This window comes from Lissotriton helveticus, chromosome 5_1 (genome assembly GCF_964261635.1).
Source record: "Lissotriton helveticus chromosome 5_1, aLisHel1.1, whole genome shotgun sequence".
In the NCBI taxonomy this organism is placed as follows: Eukaryota; Metazoa; Chordata; class Amphibia; order Caudata; family Salamandridae; genus Lissotriton; species Lissotriton helveticus.
Genome location: NC_136065.1, coordinates 830,347,615 through 830,362,863, shown reverse-complemented (window position 1 = coordinate 830,362,863; position 15,249 = coordinate 830,347,615). Strand labels below are relative to the sequence as shown.

At 45.2% G+C, this 15,249-nt stretch overlaps 1 protein-coding gene across 1 annotated transcript in view; it reads left to right on the top strand.

Moving 5' to 3' along the window:
- Positions 1-15,249, top strand: part of MMRN2 (multimerin 2) — a 219,401-nt gene that overhangs the window by 185,252 nt on the left and 18,900 nt on the right. The window contains exons 3-4 of the mRNA XM_078643296.1: positions 1,456-1,562; positions 13,323-13,400. Coding sequence (XP_078499422.1) covers positions 1,456-1,562; positions 13,323-13,400 — 185 coding nt within the window. The remainder of the gene's footprint in view (positions 1-1,455; positions 1,563-13,322; positions 13,401-15,249) is intronic.

Sequence of the window (15,249 nt, the reverse complement as noted above, 5' to 3'; positions counted from 1 at the left end):
GGCTGAGAAAGTTACTTATAAAAGCAGGGGGTGGCTGTGAATGTTCTATAAGATCTGGGGTGGCTGGATAAAATATTATTACCGTGATTTGATAGAATATGGAAATGGGACCTCATCTGCCCAGGCGTAATGCTCTGAGCTGTGCATTTACTTGTATTTGTATGACTTTTTGTTGCCTGTCTGGCTGCTCTCCAGTCAGTCCCTGTGAAATTTGTAAAGGCTACCACTATGACGCTGCTCTCCCACTCTGGTTATTTTATTGTTGTGGGTGCAAGTTCGCCTCCTTTTGTTGTTCTTAAAAAAAAAAATCTCTTTTTTTTTTTAAAGAAATAATATTGATTTGCTAACGGAAAAATAAAAAACTATATTTGTTTTTAAATGTAGAGGGTGCTGGGTAGGGAGTAGGTTCCAAAGAGGAATGAGAATACAGAAGCTCTCGAGGTCATTTAATGGAAGTAATCTCTTCTCCCTTTCAAAAAAAAAGTGTAAGGAGAACCAGAAAGGAAGAAAGAATGTAGGAGAGAAATCCTAGTGTAGGTTTGCAAATATAGGTCCAGATTTACTAAACTTTTACTCAACGTAATATAGCAAGGGAACTTGCTGTCATATATTTCCTCAAAAGGGGAGAGACCAGAAAAGATGCCATATATACAAAGATATGGCACCGTTCTGCTCTCTGTTAATGCAGGCGAATTTCTGACTGCCTTTTGCCAATGCAGGCACCTTTGCTGTAAGGGGCAAGGGTGCCTGCTTTCTGGTCAAAATCGTTTTGTGGAGGAAGGCGTGCCTTCCTGCACAAAAACACATTTTATAGAGGTTTAATCTCTTTGCATGTGTGCTGCAGAATGCCCACCCTCCACCCATGTAACACCTCAACCATGCAAGGTAACTCAAGGATGCGCTGTGCTCTACCTTGTGGTACTTTATTTTTAGTTTTTATATATAAATCAAGCAAGCTATGCAAAACAGATTTGTGTGGCTGCGTAAATCCCAAAATAGACGATGCACCTGTGTTGCATCACTCTTTTGACTGGGTCAGAATCTTAGAAAACGCTGAACACCCATAATCTCACTGGGTAGAGGTAAAGGATTTCTTTCTCCACATGGGAATATATTTGTCAGACAAAGAAAAATAGAATTAGATATAATGTATAAATCCAATATTGCTTTGCTTCCCTCAAATGTCTGCATTACAGATAATCCTTATGACTAATCGTAGAGGAACGTAAGTATGACAGGATTTTCAAGGTCACCTTCTTGGCATTTTGTGGATAACAAAAAATGCTGCAATGTTTGGGAAACCTAGTTGGACACCTGCGAGGCGTAGATTTCCGCATAAATTCTTGACTTCAGCTTGAAATCCTTACTATTTATGGTCTTTTCATTGTTCTACTGCATGCCTTCCCTGGATGTCAGAGATGTTATGACTGGTAAAATCCGGTTCTTGATTTCCAGGTACCGGGTGGCTGTGAAGCCAGTGTATCAAGTGAAGCAGAAAGTGTTGACATCTGTCAAATGGAAATGCTGCCCTGGATACTGGGGAAGTGACTGCCAACAAAATGGTAAGGCAGTTCATGGCCGCAGTTGCTGTCTCTTTGATGTTCTTGGCAGTGATGATATATTCGTATGCATTATAGGGGGAATACATTTATTAAACATGTGAATGTGATTATTTTCACCCAAGAGGCCACAAAGACAATGCATAGGCCTGATACTATAAGAAATAGTGATATATGACAGAGCTATTCAACCGTGCAATGAATACTGCAGAGTTGTGTATAACCTGTGAGGAGCTACTCCAAATCCAAATAGAACAAATTTAGCTGCTCATCTGTCCTGTGTCAACCTAATTTGTATGACTGAATAATTGTATATTGTTAAAAAACACAATTTATTTAATCGTTAATAGGTATTTTGTGATTACCGTCATATAAATGTTTGCAATCAAGAAGGCAGGGACATCCAAGCCTCACAGAAATGTGTTTGTGTAAATAGAAGTAGTCCAATAGCAATATATCGCAAGACGTTTTGCGTTTGTTGACTGTATTGTCTCCATCACATGCTGCATGTGTTCATCAGTGTTTAATTTGTCAACTGTAAAATCTATCATTTGTATTTGTGTGCAAAATAAAATTGCCTGTACTTCAGGCATTAAGGTGGCAAGGTGCTGGCACCAGTCCTTGCCTGTTATAAACCTTTACACTAAGGGCCTAATTACGAATTTGGCAGTCCACAGACTGCCAGACATACGGGGGTGCAGAGGTGACGGTCTTCCTACCGCCGTAAGATGACCAGAGTGGTCGGGTTGGCCCTGGGACCACCGCAACCCCCAAGGATCAGAAATCCCTGGTGGTGGCGCGGCGAGCAGATTTTGGCCCATGGGAACCCAATCCCGGTGCACACAGACCCCTCCATAGGGCCGATTTTGACCCTGGAGACCCTATTCCCTGGGGCTTGGTGCAATTTTTATGGGGAGGGGGCACACGGCCCCCGTCCACATGCCAATTTCCCTACTAGAGACCCCCTCCCCCAGGGTCTGGAGCAATTTTGAAGGAGGAGGGGGAGGGCAAGAAGTTCTCCTCCCTGGGCAGCCACCAAGGACCCCAACCTCTGATGCCTGGTAATATATTCCTGGGCTGATTTCAGCTTCGGGCAACCAATCCACCGAGGCTCAGCAACATATTCAATCTCATGCTGATTTTGGCCCCTGGGACCCAATTCCCTGGGGCCTGGCAGAATAGTAATGGAGACGGGGGAACCCGACCTGTCTCCCAGGCCTATTCCGGCCCCGGGGACTCCATTCCCATGGGTCCAGCAATATATTCAAAGGGGAGGGGGCACGCATCCTCCTCGTCTGGGGCCCGGAACCATTAAGGGTGGGGGCTGTGGGGGGAGCACCAAGGTCCCTTCACCCTGAGCTTGCTCCCCGCATTGAACAGGAGATGGAATTGCTCCCGCTGTAGGGAGAAGCTCATAATGCTGCTCCCTCCGGGCAGGAGCAAAATTGTGATCTGTGAAGTAATAAACATTCAGCAAGGATCATTGTTTCTTGTAGTAAAAGATGTTTATTTTACATATAACATCCCACTGGCGAAGAGCGGTGTGGCACAGCCTTCAGCTACCCGTTTAAACACCGTTAAACACAAGGAGCATTCAACATTCTCTCTTACATCATAAAAGGCATCATTACATCATATGAAACCTAGCAGCAGAACGGGGTGATGTAATAACCTAACTGCACAACATGCCTCTTTTAAAAAAAAATATATATATATATATTACCTACTGGCGGTCGTCAGTAGGTAGATATAGTTAGGAACTATTTTCCATAGGAAATCCGCAACATTCTATTCTCAATAACTTTGGTGCCGATTGATGAATCTTCGCGAAATGTTTAAAACTTATGGCCAGCTCCGGTCCGCTCCTATCCTGAAAGTTTCGCGGTGATTCGTCAAGCGGGGGCCGAGAAAAAAGGGGGATACCAAAACGTGTTTTGCCCATGCAATTTCCCATAGGAACCTTTAGTTGCAGCTACAGCCCGAACTGCTGAACGGAATTACACCAAATTTGGCCAAAAGTTAGCCCTTGGTTCATAGTCGTGCCTTTTTGTTAAATGGTGGAAATCCGTTCAGTAGTTACTGAGAAATTCATTTGTTGATGGTACCATACTAATTTTAGGAATTGTGGTGTGTTCCAAGGTGATTTTACCTTGTGAAAAATCTTCTGCTGGGATATCATGAATCATGTTTGAGAAAAACTATTTTCTCATGCTTGTCCCATGGAGGTTTGGAAGGTGCTCCAGGAGCTAAAATGAGAGCATATTTTCTGTAAATTCACATTATCTTTCTCATGTGAGAATGAAGTCTGACATTCTCATTAAAACATGTACATCCAAAAAGGGCAGAGACTGTCAGTTGATTCCTTTGTGTTCCACTGCAGCTTCCCAGAGTGCTCTGAAGAACAACCAGAGTGCTAACAGCCTAACTAATGACACAATTATGGCACACCTGAAGCCATCTGGATTGGAATAAACTGGTAACACTTAAAACATGTAATTTAAAAAGGAACAACATAATCAGGTTTATTTTCTCAGAGAAATTGTGGTTAGTGCTGTAGAAAGAAAAATTAGGACATGTATTAAGTGAGATCTCAAATATCTTCCTGTTATATTTCAACAGGAGCACCCGTCAGTTGATTCCTTTGTGTTCTACTGCAGCTTCCAGGAGTGTTCTAAAGAACAACTAGAAGCTAACAGCCTTACTAATGACAAAAGTATGGCACACCTGAAGCCATCTAAATTGGAATAAACTGGTAACACTTACAACATTTAATTTAAAAAGGAACAAAATAAGGGGTTTATTTTGTCACAGTTATCATGGTTAGTGATATAGAAAGAAAAATTAGGACATGCTTTAAGTGAGATCTCAAATAACTTCCTGTTATATTTTAACAGGAGCAGCCTGTGAGTTGATTGTTTTGTGTTCTTACTGCAGCTTCTCAGAGTGTTCTAAAGAACAACTAGAGCGCTAACAGCCTTTCTAATGACAAAAGTGTGGCACACCTGAAGCCATCTTGATTGGAATAAACTGGTAACACTTAAAACATTTAATTTAAAAAGGAACAAAATGAGGGGGTTCATTTTGTCATAGGAATTATGGTTAGTGTTGTAGAAAGAAAAATGAGGGCATGTTTTAAGAGCAATCTCAAATCCTCTTCTATTTAATTTGTAAATTCTGACATGCAGACTGAACAATCACTTTCAATACCAGCAGTAGACTTCCAGTTAACTCCCTTGTGAGCACTACCCCCTACACTACCCAAACACCACTGCACTACCCTAAACCCTAAAACACTACCCCCAGCACGACCCCCTACACTACACAAACACCACTGCGCTACCCTAAACCCTACAACACTACCCCTTACAGTACACAAACACCACTGAGCTTCCCTAAACCCTAAAACACTACTCCCAGCATGGCCCCCTATACTACCCAAACACAACTGCGCTACCCTAAACAGTAAAACACTACCCCAGCACGACCCCCTACACTACCCAAACACATCTGCCATACCCTAAACTCTAATACACTACCACAGCACGACCCCCTACACTACCCAAACACCACTGCACTACCCTAAACCCTAAATCTACCCCCAGCATGACCCCCTACACTGCCCAAACACCACTGCGCTACACTAAGCCCTAAAACACTACCCCCTACACTACACAAACACCACTGCACTGCCCTTAATCCTAAAACACTACCCCCAGCACGACCCCCTACACTACACAAACACCACTGCACTACCCTAAACCCTAAAACACTACCCCCTACACTACACAAAGACAACTGCACTACCCTAAACCCTAAAACACTACCCCCAGCACGACCCCTTACACTACCCAAACACCACTGCACTACCCTAAACCCTAAAACACTACCCCAGCACGAACCCACAAACACTACACAAACACAACTGCACTACCCTAAACCCTAAATCAACCCCAGCATGACCCCATACACTACCCAAACACCACTGCACTACCCTAAACCCTAAAACACTACCCCAGCACGAACCCACAAACACTACACAGACACCACTGCACTACCCTAAACCTTAAAACACTACCCCAGCACGAACCCACAAACACTACACAAACACAATTGCACTACCCTAAACCCTAAATCTATCCCTAGCACGACCCTCTACACTACCCAAACACCACTGCAGTACCCTAAATCCTAAATCAACCCCAGCATGACCCCTTAAACTACCCAAACACCACTGCACTACCCTAAACCTTAAAACACTACCCTAACACGACCCTCTACACTACCCATTCACCACTGCACTACCCTAAACCCTAAAACATTACCCCAGCACGATCCCCTACACTACCCAAACACCATTGCACTACCCTAAACCTTAAATCTACCCCAGCACAACCCCCTACACTACCCAAACACCACTGCACTACCCAAAAACACTACCCCAGCACGACCCCCTACACTACACAAACACCACTGCACTACCCTAAACTCTAAATCTACCCCAGCACGACCCCCTTTACTACATAAACACCACTGCACTATCCTAAACCCTAAAACACAACCCCAGCACAACTCCTACATTACACAAACACCACTGCACTACCCTAAACCCTAAAACACTACCCCCAGCATGACCCCCTACACTACATAAACACCACTGCACTGCCCTAAACCCTAAAATAATACCCACTATACTACACAAACACCACTGCACTACCCTAAACCCTAAAACACTACACCCAGCACGACGCCCTACACTACACAAACACCAAAGCAATACCCTAAACCCTAAAACACTACCCCCAGCACTACCCCCTATACTACGCAAACAACATTGCACTACCCTAAACCTTAAATCTAACCCCAGCACTACCCCCGACACTACACAAACACCACTGCACTGCCCTTAATCCTAAAACACTACCCCCAGCACGACCCGCTACACTACACAAACACCACTGCACTACCCTAAACCCTAAAACACTACCCCCTACACTACACACAGACAACTGCACTACCCTAAACCCTAAAACACTACCCCCAGCACGACCCCTTACACTACCCAAACACCACTGCACTACCCTAAACCCTAAAACACTACCCCAGCACGAACCCACAAACACTACACAAACACAACTGCACTACCCTAAACCCTAAATCAACCCCAGCATGACCCCATACACTACCCAAACACCACTGCACTACCCTAAACCCTAAAACACTACCCCAGCACGAACCCACAAACACTACACAGACACCACTGCACTACCCTAAACCTTAAAACACTACCCCAGCACGAACCCACAAACACTACACAAACACAATTGCACTACCCTAAACCCTAAATCTATCCCTAGCACGACCCTCTACACTACCCAAACACCACTGCAGTACCCTAAATCCTAAATCAACCCCAGCATGACCCCTTAAACTACCCAAACACCACTGCACTACCCTAAACCTTAAAACACTACCCTAACACGACCCCCTACACTACACAAACACCACTGCACTACCGTAAACCCTAAAGCACTTCCCCAGCACAACCCCTACACTACACTAAGACCACTGCACTACCCTAAACCCTAAAACACTACCCCCAGCACAATCCCTACACTACACAAACATCACTGCATTACCCTAAAACACTACCCCCAGCACGACCCCCTACACTACCCAAACACCACTGCACTACCCTAAACCCTAAAACACTACCCCCTACAGTACACAAACACCACTGCTTTTCCCTGAAGTATATATGGGTATCATCCGCGTACATATGGTAAGAGATGTTGGTGGTGTGAAAAGCTGCGGTAAGTGGCTCTAAGTAAAGATTAAAGAGGGTGGGGGACAGGGTTGAGCCTTGGGGGACTCCAACCGTGACCGGGGTGGGAGCTGATAGGTTGCCGTTGATGAGGAATCTCTGAGAACGGTTATGGAGGAAGGACCGGAACCATTCTAGGACCACACCATCCAGGCCCATTCTGAGTTTAAGGCATTCAAGTAGTTTGCCATGGTTGACCCTATCGAAGGCGGAGGATAGATCTAAGAGTATTAGAAGGCAGGTTTTGCCTTGGTCTAGGGCTTGGAGGGCATCGTCAACAATGTGGAGCATAGTGGTTTCAGTGCTGTGTCCCGGTCTGAATCCAGATTGGAAGTCATCGAGTAGGTGGAAGTTGTTGATGTGGTGGCTTAGTTGCTGTTGTACACATTTCTCCAATACTTTGGCTAATAGCGGGATATTGGAGATAGGTCTGAAATTGTCAGGAGAGGCTGGGTCCAGTGAAGGTTTTTTTAAGATAGGGAGGACTTGGCCGGCTTTCAAGGGGTCCGGAATCGAACCCTGCTGGAGGGAGGCGTTGATTATTGCAGTCCAGTAAGGAACGATGGATAGGGAGGCAGCAGCGAGGCAGTTGGAAGGTAGCGGTTCATTGAAATGGTTGTTTGGGTTTAAGGAGGAGAGGATTTTGGAGATGGAGTCTTCGTCATAGTATTCGAAGTCAGTCCAGCGAGCTTGGTTTTTAGGAGAGGCCATAGGGAGTGGTGCGGAAGAGGGGGGCAGGTCTGGGAAGGGTTGAGAGTAAGTGGCGGCATTTAGTTTAATTCCTAATGTCGTGATTTTATCTGCGAAGATAGAGGAGAATTCTTCTGACGATATTAGGGATTTGGGGGATTCTTTGGGTGCTTTGGCCAGTTTATTAGATTGGTGTTTGACCAGGTCAAATAGCTTACGAGGCCTATTCTTGGCGTTCTCCAATTCCGATTGGAAATATTCATTTTTTGAGTTGAGGATGTGTTTGTTGTAGGAGTTTCTCCCCTGGCGGAGCAGTTTTAGAGGTGTAGCAGAAGGGTGTTGTCTCCAGTTTCTTTCGGATTGGCGTAGGGCTCGCCTTTCTGTGTTGAGGGGACCAGTGAACCAGGGGTTTCTGTCTTTGATTTGAGTTCTTTTTAGTTTTAGAGGGGCAAGGTTTTCCAGAATGTTTGCTATAGATGACGAGTAATGATCATTGAGGTCGCTGACCGTGGTCAAATGCGAAGGGGGGAGGAGGTCAGATTTGCAGTGAGCCTCCAGTTTTGTAAGGTCGAGGTTCTTAGTGTCTCTGGTCCAGCGTTTAGGAATCACCGGTTGCGGTGTCTTTGATTTGTGTGTCCCAGGTAAGATGAAGGATATGTGGATAGTGGTGGTCGGACCAGTCACAAGGGTCTATGGAGAAAAGCTTGATTGACAAGAAGGGGGGAACGGTAGATGCAGGCAATGCCTCCTCCTTTCCTGTTGGAGTGTCTGTCGAGTCTGGCGATATTGTAATTGGAAGGGACTAATAAGTCCAGGCAAGGGGAGGAGTATTCATTGAGCCACGATTCTGTAAGTATAGCTAGGTCTAAATTTTTGTTCAAGATGAGGTCAGCAATATCAGCTGCATGCTTGACTGCTGAGCGGCAATTGATTAAGAGACCCGATAGGGAGGGGTCTGGGGGATTGTCGGGGGTCTGGACGGTCAGGATTACAGGTGCGAGGTTGCTTTTCATCACACTTCTGTGGTGGAGGGTAGGAGGCCTGTTGGGGTTGATGGTGACCGTGCTGATGGGGTGTCCAGGATTCGTGTCTAGTGGGCACAGGATGGCTTCGGCAGGGTTGTGGTCTTGGAGGATGTCTAGGATTTCGTTTTCCGTGAGGTCTAGAAGGTTAGAGGAGGCGGTAGTAGAGTTGTAGGAGAGTGCAAGAGCTTGGGATTCCTCCTCTGAGAGGTGGCAGGGTTGTTTGCGTGGGCGAAGATATCTCAGGGGTAGCGGGAGGGGCTGTTTGGGCGGTTCAAAGAGCGGAGGATGTAAGAGGTGACTTGAGGTTGGCAAGAGAGAGCTCGGCAAGGTGAAGGAGGTTCATAAGGTCTCGAATGGATCTATGAATATTCTGAGTGAGTTTAGTCGCTCTGGAGTGCAGAGTTTCTAGATCACTATAAGCAGGGAGTGCAAGAGGACAAGGAGGCAAAGGTTCAGGCAAAGGTTCGGGAGCAGTCCCAGGGGCAAGCAAGGGCAGGGGGGAAGGTAGGTTGGATTGAGTAGACTCCAGGGTCTTTAGTGGCGTACCTAGCTCGCCATTTTGGTGGCTGACTGGTGGGGGGAGGTCAGAGGTCTGGAAGCAGCTCTGTTAGATGGCCACTGGATTCAAGATAGCCTAGCTGATGATGATTATGAATCCGAAACCGGTCCCAGGATGCTTGTTTCCGGTCCAGGGAAGACATGGCTTGGCAGTTCGGGCTGGACTGTTCCCATGAGGCACAGGGTCAGACTGATTTGCATATGGCCATGTCTGAACTGGGGTGGCTGAGTGAGCTAAAGAATGGTGATGGATTAAACCCAGATCAGTTGACTGGGGGGTGAGTGGTTGATTTGCTCAAACGCTCAGTCCATCATCCCCTTTTGTTTCGCAGTGGGCGAGTTATAGCGGTGAGGACGAACATTGTTGGGAGCCAAAGGAGGAATAGTTTGAGTTAAGTCCGGGGTCAGTGTGGGCGTATCAGTCTCCCTGTTGGTGTGGGGCGTTAGGAGGGAGGTGATCAAGGGTATAGGGGAGCGTAGGTATTCGGGGTCGGTAGGCATGCTGGGGGGATAGGAGGAACTGGAGTGGGAGCCCTTGGGAGGGGGGTAACCGGGTGGCTGGGCATAATAGGTTGGTCGGACGGTGGGTCATTGGCGATAGGAGGAGCTGCAGTGGGCGCCCTTGGGGTGGGGGGTAAGCGGGTGGCTGGGCATAGTAGGCTGGTTGGACGGAGGGTCAGTGGTGGAGGTGTTAGTTATCCTATTAGTGTCTTGAACATGGTTTCTGAGGAGGATGAAAAGATCTGCAAATTTATTCAGATTATTGGTTGAGGCCTGGATCAGAACAATGCCATTTTTGTAGAGGGTGATGGTGAGGTCTGCTCGTAGGGTAGAGGAGGGAATGATTGAGAGTTTGGTGCCATAAGGAATGTTATTGGTTGAGCGAACATTAAGGAGGTGCGTTAAAGAATTGTGCCAGGTGGCGGTTCTGCTAGAATAGAAAATGAGGTCATTTATGCAGGTGCCACTGTCCGCGTTGAAGCGCAGGTCAGATATCAGTGTTTCAGGGTGTCTTTTTAGGGTGGCGTGTTTGAAGGATTTAGCAGCTGTTTTGGAGAGTTTGGGGGGGTAGACCAGAGTGTAGGAGTTTTCCCCAGCCCATGTCAGGTCAGGATGAGGCATGATCGTTAGGGAAAGGCGCTGGTGTGAGTAGGAGGGTAAAAACTGGTCTTTAAGGGAGGTCTTCTGATGAGCGTAGATGAGTCCTGAGAAGCCTTAGTGTAGTAGGGATCTGATGAAGTAGCGATCTACACTTTTAGAGGTAGGTGAGACTTCAGGGAAACAATGGGAAAAAAAAGAGGTTGCGGGTAAGACTATAGCTGCTTTGGTGGGGGGCTCTGGCGGCGACGGTGGCCGCCTCCAGAGCTGTGGGGGAGTTACAGGGCAATCTGGAAGCAGACGGGTACAGAAGGGTACATCAGCGCGGCACCATAGCGGGTGCCAGAGCCAAATCCTAATAGCCTCATGGGAGGATCCTGGAAAACCGTGTCGGCACCCCATTAGTCCTTCGGGCGGTAGTGGGCCTGAACAACCGGGGGTTTGCTATGCTACGCTCCGCCCTGAAAGGGGCGTGAGTAATAAGGGACCATGTGTCACGTGATCCGGGAAGAGGATAACAGAAGGGGCAGCACTGATGGGGTTCGCCCCAGTGCTGCTTGGCTCATCAGGCGGGCAGGTGGCCCAGTTGGTGACCTGCCTTTGGATCGCCCATAAGATATCCCACCATATTACATAACGGTGTATGTAATAAACCTGCAGCAACTTTACCCAAACATGAAATGTGTTGTGTGTTTATTTTTTAGCATGCATGTTACATTGGAGGGGTGGGGAAGGCTGCCAATGGTGATAGTAAGTGTGCGAGTCCCTGAATGAGCAGCCTGCAAAACTTAGTAAACTGTAGAAGTATGTGTGTCACTGAATCCGATGTGCAAATTGCTTTTAATGTGCAAACTGACTTTACTGAAATTACGTATGCGTACCAATAATATGACACGTTATATCATCCAAAGAGAAACTCTAGTGTGCACATCACTGACGCCAGCGTGCAATTACAACTGATTAACAAGTGTGCGCACCACTGCTCTAATGTGCGCTTTAAGTCCTAGCAAAAACTTCACCCAAAATGGCTGCCACATACAACTACTTCCTAGCACCTCTCTGCGCATCAACAAACATTCTGCATGTGAACACTTCATTCAGCCCGTCATGCGGCAGCGTTGCCAAACATTAGCCCATAATGAAACTGAACAGTACCTCTAGAAAGTCGTCATATGTCTGGTTTTTCCATAAAATGCATTCAAATATTAACGTTTGCCTCCAATAATGACAATTTACGGTGGTGTCAGTTCGTACCGACAATCCTTCGAAGTCTTCAATGCTCTTTAAGCACCTCCTCTCAGTGGGTTGACCCTATTTTCACTCATTGCCATTTGAAGCAATATTTTTCCAAAAATGGGAGTTACCGTGCGTTGTAACATATTTTACCAATATTTCAGAACTCCAGAGCTTCCAAACAGTGAGATTCAGAGGAAATAGCAGACTGATCTACTCTTGATTCACAGTGACAAAAATATTGTTGAAGAAAAATAGTAGGCCATATCATAAAAGGAAGCAACATTTGGAGACCACCACACAAAAATGGGGACTGCAGTTTGCATCACCATTTGGAATTATCAAGAACATTAGTTCATGAGGGGCAAATTGCTGAGTATTTCTTTCAGTAGAGTTAGGTTCGAACCTAAAAACGATGTATAATATATAGTATTTTGATTAGGATTTTTGTGGCAGTAATAATTGCCATCAATAGCACTGCCCTTAACCAAATGGGGGAAGAAAGTTAAGCAATATACTGTGAAGCTTTGTTCTTTCAAAATAACAGGGGAATGCCTTATCCAATGGAGCATGCTTCCCCGAGTGTACATGTGCATAGTCACAAGGATTGTCCTGTGTGCACACTGATGCAATTTTGGTCGGGACCTTCTGCACAGCACGTTTTGTGGGGGACATTCTGCACAGCACTCTTGGGTCCCTATGCGCACATGGCAATTTGAGCATGTGCACAGGCAAGAGTCATTATTTTATTTGGATGGGGCAAAGCAGTGTTTAATTTGTATTGCAGTTACTGGAGGTGGGCATTGGCACACAGGTTTTCCTTCATGAAACTTTTACCCAGTGCAAGAGAGAGAAAAGCATAGAATGGAAAAAGAAGGAGTAAGAGAAAGAGAGGAAAACACTTACCAAGGGATAGAGCAGGGATGAAAAAGAACGCGCTAGAGTGCGATTAAAAACCACAAATTGTAGGGGGATCAAGGAAAGAGGCATGATGTGGAATCAAGACTAGGCAGCCTTCTTAGTCATCAACACCGACATTCAGAGGCGCCAGCAGTGGAGCCATAAGAGCAACTCTGGGCATTGTCCTAATGTGTTAAGTAAATTAAGCACTAGGTCTAAGGCATCATACAAATGAGGAGACACCCATATGTGAATGCTTAGCCTCTGCAGAAGGGGTATTATAGAAAGTCCCTTGCACCCTCTCCTTCAACAGTACATTTATTCCCTAAAGCGCGTATGGATCAGAGGGCAAAGCTTGTCTAATCTGCCTCTTGGGCATTAAGGAGACATTGAACGTTGATGTTTAGTAATACTCATGTTATCTCCTCTTTATTGCAGATCCGAATGCGATTTTGATTCCCCCCAGTCACATCACAGGAATCAAGGGCGAGACGGAAAGCCCATTTCCGGAAGAAGGTATGAAGCTCAACTGTTCTTTCAAATGTTTTTGCATTTTGACCTATGATGTTTTCTGAATTTCAAATCAAGAAAAAACTTTGAAATATGTTCTCTAAACAAAAATATGTAGAAGGACGTGGTATGCCATCATTGTTGACAAACAAACATAGGTAAAGAGACATGATATGACACAAAATTCGTCTATTATCTAATTGAGCAGTAAATAGTTGAGGATATGCTCTTCTGGACTACAGCCCTAAAATGAGTATTCACAGCTGTTCTAAACAAAGTTACTCTGCTAATGTATTTAGCCTTATTGCTCGCACCTGCAGGCAGTAACAGGTGTTCATTACCCTATGGTATAGGTTATAAGTCCAAGGCACAGAAGGGGGCGCACTAAAATATGGTGGGGTAATTAATAGTTATTATTGTCCTGATGCTGGGGAAAATAAGGCTATCAGCGCCCCCTCGAAAAAGCGAGCACTGCCTAAGCAGAAGCTTCCTCTTAACAGAAAAAAGATTTTTTTTAAAACAAAACACGTTTATTTACATCATGAAACCTACTGTGGAGCTGGGGTTTTAAGTGTGTCATCCTTCTTCGGCTGTAACCAACAATTCCCTTTTCAGTCAGACTGCTGAGTTGCCCCCAGGAAGGACGAAAAGTGATAGATGGACTGCACGAATTAATGCCAGCCAAGGTAATATCCTTTGGACTTGGACTTGGACTTTGCACTTTTTAACCCCTTCCATGCTCATGACGGAACGGTTCCGTCATCAGCGTCGGTGCTCCGGTGCTGATGACGGAACATTTCCGTCATGAGTCAATATGATTTATTACCCTTCAGCACTGCAGCGAAATTCGCGCAGCACTGAAGAGGTTAAAGAAACAACCAACAAAATTGAGTTTGTAGAAGTTGGTTTATTGTACAGATGCAGGGACCTCTTGGACACAGCTTCACCTTCCCACGTAGGCTTGGAAACTGTAATTTCAACCCTCCAGCTCCAGTAACCTAGTTACCCCCAAGATTCTACATGCTCTGCACATATCATAAGAAAACAAATATGCATGTGAATATAACACATCTCCCTTCTTAAAATAAATAAAGAAAAATAAACAAACATACAAAACAAAAAAAACATTTTACAATTAAGCAAAACATTTCTATGCACACACATAGTCATCAAATCTTTTAGGTCTTACATGACTACGTTCTGAAGATCTTCTAATCAAAGTATTGGAAACATCACGAGCGTGAACAGATGATTCATTTTTATCTGCGAATACTTTTAACTCAGTATCAGAACATAATGAAATTTTTCTTGTGTTCCACCAATTTCCGTCATCTAACATCACACTATTTCCCTTAACACAAACCACCTTTTTTGGAGATGACCATTTCGACCAACCCTTCTTGGAATTGTCACCCACAAACACTCTAACAAACATGCCTTGAGTAAAGACACGCTTGGGCATGACAATATTCTTATTGTGGCGATCACAATAACCTTTTTGATACTTCTGTACTCTCTCTTGTAATTTTCCTAAATCTACCTCATGTTTACCAGCTCTATTCATCCATGCTGGCACTGCTTGAGAACAAGGAACCCTTCCCTTAAGAAGAGAAAAAGGTGTTTCTTTAGTTACAGAATGTGGTGTTGTGTGATACGACCACAACATGCTCCTAACATGCTCCCTCCAAGGTTTCCCATTGGTGCATGCCAACTGAACACATTCCACTAAAACGTTCAACAAGACCATTACCCCTTGGATGATAAAGAGGAGTGGTGCTGTACTTTATAGCCCAACTACCCAAAAAGGACTTAAACTCATCTGAAATAAATTGTGGCCCATTATCCATGATAATTT